Consider the following 6,485-nt stretch of genomic DNA (forward strand, 5'->3'; position numbering starts at 1 on the left):
CTCTCCAGCTTGGCTGGCGTGGCTCAGTGGTTGAGTGTTGACCTATGAACCAGAAGGTCACGGTTTGATTTCCTGTCAGGTCACATGCCCGGGTTGTGGGCCCTGTTCCATGTGTGAAGCATATAAGCATATGCAGAAAGCAACTGATCAATGATTCTCTCTCATCATTGATGTTTCTATCTCTCTCTCCTTCTCCCTTCCTTTCTGAAATCAACAAAGAAATATATTTTTTAAAAAATAAGAGAAGGTTCCCGTTTTGGAAACAGTGCTAATACCAATTCTTCCTGAGCCAGGTCTTTAAACATTGTCATTTCATCAATTTCCTGTGGATTAATTCTTTTAACTTTTTGAAGTCAGAGAACCAAAAAATTGTTCCTGTTTTCCACATAGCTCAAAGGGTGGGGCCTCCAAACCACTAGGAGAAGAAGGAAGTTAAAAGAGGTTAAATACTGGGCCCAGCCTCCCCTGGCCAGCTGAGAGGTCTGGCTTCGCAGTCAACATGAAGGCTCTCCTGATTCTGGGGCTTCTCCTCCTCTCTGTCGCTGTCCAGGCCAAGGTCTATGAGAGGTGTGAGCTGGCCAGAACCTTGAAAAGACTTGGAATGGATGGCTACAGGGGAGTGAGCCTGGCAGACTGTAAGTTACCTCTCCCTACTTCCAAATAGCCAGCCAGGTGTGCAACAGACTAATAGAGGATGAATAATGAGAAAGGGGCTTTGCGTGAATGGACTTCTTTAAGAAAAGTTATTTGAGGACTTTTATACTTAAAATGGTTAAAAAAATATATCAACTTGTTCCTTTATAAACAGAAATGCCAGATGAAGGAATGAGGGCACGGGAGTGCAAAATTGTGCACCATTCTAAGTAAACCACCACCCGTTGTACTCCGAGAGTGCTACCAAGCTTGCCACTTGCCGCAGACTCAGTGGCACATGTAGGCTGACTGATACATTTGAGCACGTGCTTGACTCCAGCTCTTTTCCATGTGGAACCTGGGCTCTGTGAGCCTAGAATAATGCAGTGTTTTTCTCTTTTTTAATTCCCCTGCATGACACGAGGCTTTTCATAGCAAAGTTTTTTTGTTGTTGTTTTTTTAATTATGTTGAAATCTCAATACAGGGGCAGTAGGAACCTTTTCCCCTTCAATCACTGTTTATTTCAGGATCCCTGAAATGCAGCATGAAATGCCATTTTATTATTCTTACTCCCTCTAGTTGATTAACTGTTTTCATTTTCTTCTATGCAATCCAAGATATGCCTGTATAAAAGTTACTTTGTATTTTAGTCCATTTTTGTCAATGTTATCAATGTATGTTTAGGTTGAATTCAAACACTTCCCCTTAATAACTATTTTTGAATGAATGAGTGAATAGTTTGATGGATATATGGATGGGTGAACTGTGAAATAGTCTTTCCTGTTGTACATCTTTATACTTATAAGATAAGTCATTAGTAAAATAAAATTAGCTATATAATAGAACAGATTAATATGCAGTATAAGTCATATGGAGTTGCTATTTATTACTAAAAATGTGTTATTTTCAGGGATGTGTTTGGCCGATAAGGAAAGTGAATACGACACAAAAGCTAAAAACTACAATCCTAAGGATAAGAGCACTGATTATGGGATATTCCAGATCAATAGCCGCTACTGGTGTAATGATGGCAAAACCCCAAGAGCAGTTAATAGCTGTGGTATATCCTGCGATGGTAAGAGAAAATAATGTTTAAGTGATGGCACAGGACCCATCTGGTTATGCTTACAAGAATAGAGATTCAATACAAATGAAAAGGTTTTGAAAAATTCAACAGGGACCTAGAAGAACACCATCTCACCCTGGCTGGGTGGCTCAGTTGGTTGGAGCATCATCCTGTACAACAAAAGGTTTCGGGTTCAAGTCCTCATCAGGGCACATACCTAGGTTGCGGGTTCAATCCCTAGTTGGTGTGCGTATGGGAGGCAACCAATTAATGTTTCTCTCTCTCTCTCTCTCTCTCTCTCTCTCTCTCTCTCTCTCTCCTTCTTTCTCTAAAATTAAAAAAAAACCCGCATATCCTCAGGTGAGGATTAAAAAAAAAAGAGGTGACTCTGACTTTAAAAAATAAGATAAAATCAATTCATAAAAATGAAAATATTGGAGAAGTATTATAAAATTGATATCGTTAAATTTCTAAATGTTAAAATTCAAATAGAAAAAATATCTTAGAGTATTCTTTTATATCCAGTTAATTTATTTTAAAATTATTTTGTATTATATAATAATCTGTGGTCACTGAGTAAAAATTCTACCAAGAGATTTATGACTACCAGTACATTTTGGTATATATTGTTCTAGAATATATATCAATCATATATGTGAATAAAAGCTAGGTCATATACAAATATACCTACATATAAACATGTAAATAATGTGTGGTGTCCTTTATGGTTATTCTTTATTATTATTACTGATTTTGGAGAGAGAGGAAGGGAGAGGGAGAAACATTGGTGTGAGAAACATGGATTGGCTGCCTCTGGCACGCCCCCTACTAGGGATTAAGCCCACAACCTGGGCATGTACCCTGACCAGGAATCCAACTGTGATCTCCTGGTTCATGGGTTGATGCTCAACCACTGAGCACACTGGCCAGGTACAATGTGTGTTTTAACAAAAATGATATTGTACTATATATACTGCTTTACAATTTGTTCTTTATTACACAAAATTATTTATATGTTAACAAATACCAACCTTTATTTATTATTTTAATTTTATTTTGGGGAATAATGGATCTTTTTTCCATTTATTTTTTTAGATAGAGTGGAGGGGAGGGGGAGAGATAGAGAGAGAGAGAGAGAGAGAGAGAGAGAGAGAGAGAGAAACATCAATGTGAGAGAGACACATTGATTGGTTGCCTCCTACATGTGCCCAGACTGGAGCCATGAATGGAGCCTGCAACCAAGGTACATGCCCTTGACTGTGAATCCAACCCTCGACCCTTCAGGTCTGCGGTCCGATGCTCTAACCACTGAGAAAAACTGGCCAGGGATCTTATGTCTTTAGGGGAAATTTTTATTATTTTATTATAGATACTAGAGGCCTGGTGCATAAAAATTCATGCACTGGAGAGGGGTCCCTCAGTCCGGCCTGCCCCCTCTCACAGTTGGAGAGCCCTCAGGGGCAGGAGGTGACCCGGTGATCAGGGGAAGGCGACGCCCCATCACACCTCTGCTGTTGCCACTGCCGGCAGCGCAAGCCTCAGCCGGCCCTGGTTACCTGAGCCTTGGGCGGCCCTGGGCGGCTGGGGGGCTGAGGGGACTGGGCACCACAATCTTTGGGACAGTGTAAGGGTTGATTAGCATATTCCCTCTTTATTAGATAGGATTGCTGATTAAAAATTACTAGGTTGGTTCCTCCTTTTCTTCTAATAGTGCCTATTACAAAGAGAACTAGCTATCTATCACAGTAGTTGATAATTCCAGAACTTCCAATGACTTTGGTATCTGAGTTTCCTCCCAACATTCACAGATGCATAACTTGTGGAAAAGAATTGTAGTGTCCATTCCTTAGCCTAAGAGAATAAAATGGGCTAAACCTAAACTTAAAATGAAATTTCTGTGAAAGTTGTCTTCATTCCTAACCACCTGTTTTTCAGTTTTGCTTCAAGATGACATCACTAAAGCTGCAACCTGTGCCAAGAGGGTTGTTAGGGATCCACAAGGCATCAAAGCATGGTATGTGTAAGCTTAGGGGGGAAAGATTTTTTGCCCTGTGTTAGGAGAGAGGTGAGAGAAGATTTTCAAGGACCACCATATGCTACCGAGAACTGAAAGTTGCAGCTTTAGGTGTATGCTAAACAAAGTATCACTTAGAAGCAATCTATTTTAACGGATTCAGAATCTTTTCCTCTTATTCCTCCATTAATTTGGGAGGATTTCTAGAATTTTTAAGATTCTCCACACTCTACCAGTTCCTTGTCCTATTTTGAAATGTTTGGAATGAGGTAGATGTAGAATGCACTTTGCAGTGGCTGTTAGGAAATGCACGTGACTCTCATGGTCAGCATATTATGCTGTAGCCAGGGCTTTGGGGAGAAGTGAAGTATTGGGTGTACATATCTCCATTTAATAAATAGCAATACCTGGATCTATCAAAAGCCTGTATTTCATAAAGTGTTAAAATAGTTTGTCCTCACAAAGGATTTGATGTATGTCTATCACAGTGAAGATATGCTTTAACTTTCCCACCATTTGTTCAACCTTTCCCTACAGGCGGGGCTGGAAAAATCGTTGTCAAAACCAAGATCTCACTCAGTATACCCGGGACTGTGGAGTGTAACTGGACAGCTTTCCTTCTTCAGCTCCTTTTCTCTCGTTTTCCTATTCAGGGAGTAGCAATTGAGTAAAAGTTCACACTTTTTTCAAATAAATAATGTTTTTACAGAAGCAGGAGCAAAATACGGTCTTTCTTCTAAGAGGCCAATGTTGTCTAATGTGTTAATTATTGGGTAGTATGTCTACAACATGTTTCAGTGTGCTGATAGAGCTACTGCTGGTGAAAATTTACCTAAATCTTGATTACCAAATACGTCTCTAGTACATTCAGTTCTTCATCAAAGACTTCATCTTGAATGACACCAGTATTCCTCAATGTTTGATATATATGTAACAAAAGACTATCTTAAAACACATTGACCTCAGGCAAAATCTCAGCTGTGTAGGCATTTGATGTGTTTATCTGTTCATTCGCCTCTCAAAACAGTAAAAGATAACCATACTTTGTTGGGCAATATCAAATTTACAAAAGAACAGAATGCCAAATAGCTGAAAATGGAGACGGCCTGGATTAAGAATACTGTTTTGATTAAGTGTGATCTTTGGTTTAAATGCTTTCTTAGAAATGTTACTTTTATACAGCTTTAAAAATGAACTCACAATTTATATATCCATCTACTTTAGCCCTTTAAAGAACTTTTTTATGCATCTTGCTGATCATGAAGGAATATCAAGAAGGATTAGACTAGCTGTTGCTGTTTCTTAATTTTATAAGCTTAGATTCCTGCATTATGACTAAAACTGGAGGCAGATGAGTTTGAAAGTATTGATATAATTGCTAATTAACCACCAGTGTGAACTTATCATGTTGTAAAAAAATAAACATTTTCATTAAAGGACTCATACCTTGTCTTTCTCTAGTGTGAAAAAAAATGACTTAGCCCTCTTAACATTTCCTTATACCTCACCTGTACCCAAACAGGTTATATTAATGGGAAAAAACAACAACCCACAGGCATGCTGACAGATCTCACTTTAACTTCATAACCACACCTGGCCAGTGTGGCTCAGTGATTGAGTGTCAACCCATGAACCAGGAGGTCAGGGTTCAATTCCCTGTCAGGGCTCATGCTTGGGTTACGGGGCTTGAGCCATAGTAGGGGACATGCAGGAGGCAGCCAATCAGTGATTCTATCTCATCATTGATGTTTCTCTCCCTCTCCCCCTGTCTGAAATGAATGAAAATACATTTAAATTCATTACCACAGATCTCATATGGGCCCTCAAATCTGCCAGGCATCTTAGGCACCTGTCTGCAATCCTTCTGGATTGGTGTCCCCACTCTCCAAAATGACTATTACTATTTTACTTCCCTTCCTCCTCCTTCAACGTCGTAGCACAGGTGCCTGACCACTCACCTTCTACCCATCTCTGCTCTCAGTATTGGCCGCATAGTACACTGAGAGAGTAGAAACAATCTCATATACATTCTCCCCTGTCAGGGCCCACACTTCCCCTAGGTCCATTCGTCCTTCTTGCCCTGCTATCCCCGGGATGAAGGGCCTCTGCTCCTGCCAATGGCAGTGTCTCCACATGCAGTCTCCATCTCACCCCTCTCACTGCTCCACAGTAGGCTGTTTCCTGCATCCTGCGTCTCTCCCTCTTTGCAATTACCCCATCATTGTGCAAACTGCCCTAATAACCTCCATTACAAATGACTCTCTATTGAGCCTACATAGCCCTCCAACGACCGCATCATTCTCTGCTCCCTTTTGCAGCAACGAGTCTGCGGTTAGATACCTATACTCACTAGTTCCACTCCTCATCTCCCATTCTCTTTTTGCTGTTCTGATTGGATGCTTTTTGCTTCCTCATATGCCAAATTGCCGATTTGAATCTCGGTTTCCTCTACTCTACTATTTTTAAAAATATATATTTTATTGATTTTTTACTGAGAGGATAGGAGAGAAATAGAGGGTTAGAAACATCGATGAGATAGAAACATCAGATCAGCTGCCTTCTGCACAACCCCTACTGGGGATGTGCCCCCAACAAAGGTACATTCCCTTTTACCGGAATCGAGCCTGGGACCCTTCAGTCCGCAGGCCGATGCTCTATCCACCAAGCCAAACCACCTAGGGCTCTATTCTACTATTGATTCCCTGAAATTATTCTTCATTTCAGGTAGCGTATGCTTCATTTTGATTGGTCCTTTTTTAAGTCATTTATGT

At 40.3% G+C, this 6,485-nt stretch overlaps 1 protein-coding gene across 1 annotated transcript; it reads left to right on the forward strand.

Moving 5' to 3' along the window:
* The first annotated feature begins 456 nt into the window (after positions 1-456).
* On the forward strand, positions 457-5,166 carry LOC139001179 (lysozyme C-like). The gene is made up of 4 exons (XM_070402932.1): positions 457-635; positions 1,545-1,709; positions 3,636-3,714; positions 4,252-5,166. The coding sequence occupies exons 1-4, from the start codon at positions 500-502 to the stop codon at positions 4,316-4,318; spliced, it is 447 nt and encodes a 148-aa protein (XP_070259033.1). The 5' UTR covers positions 457-499; the 3' UTR covers positions 4,319-5,166.
* Positions 5,167-6,485: the final 1,319 nt, after the last annotated feature.

This window comes from Myotis yumanensis, unplaced genomic scaffold, assembly GCF_028538775.1.
Source record: "Myotis yumanensis isolate MYYU_CA2020_CCGP unplaced genomic scaffold, mMyoYum1.0.hap1 SCAF_120, whole genome shotgun sequence".
In the NCBI taxonomy this organism is placed as follows: Eukaryota; Metazoa; Chordata; class Mammalia; order Chiroptera; family Vespertilionidae; genus Myotis; species Myotis yumanensis.

Bases quoted from the DNA above. Each gene is read 5' to 3' on its own strand.
- LOC139001179 (XM_070402932.1), top strand. From the start codon at position 500: ATGAAGGCTCTCCTGATTCTGGGGCTTCTCCTCCTCTCTGTCGCTGTC. The intron at 1,710-3,635 runs GTAAGAGAAAAT...CCTGTTTTTCAG, and splicing joins CTGTGGTATATCCTGCGATG to TTTTGCTTCAAGATGACATC. The intron at 3,715-4,251 runs GTATGTGTAAGC...CTTTCCCTACAG, and splicing joins CCACAAGGCATCAAAGCATG to GCGGGGCTGGAAAAATCGTT.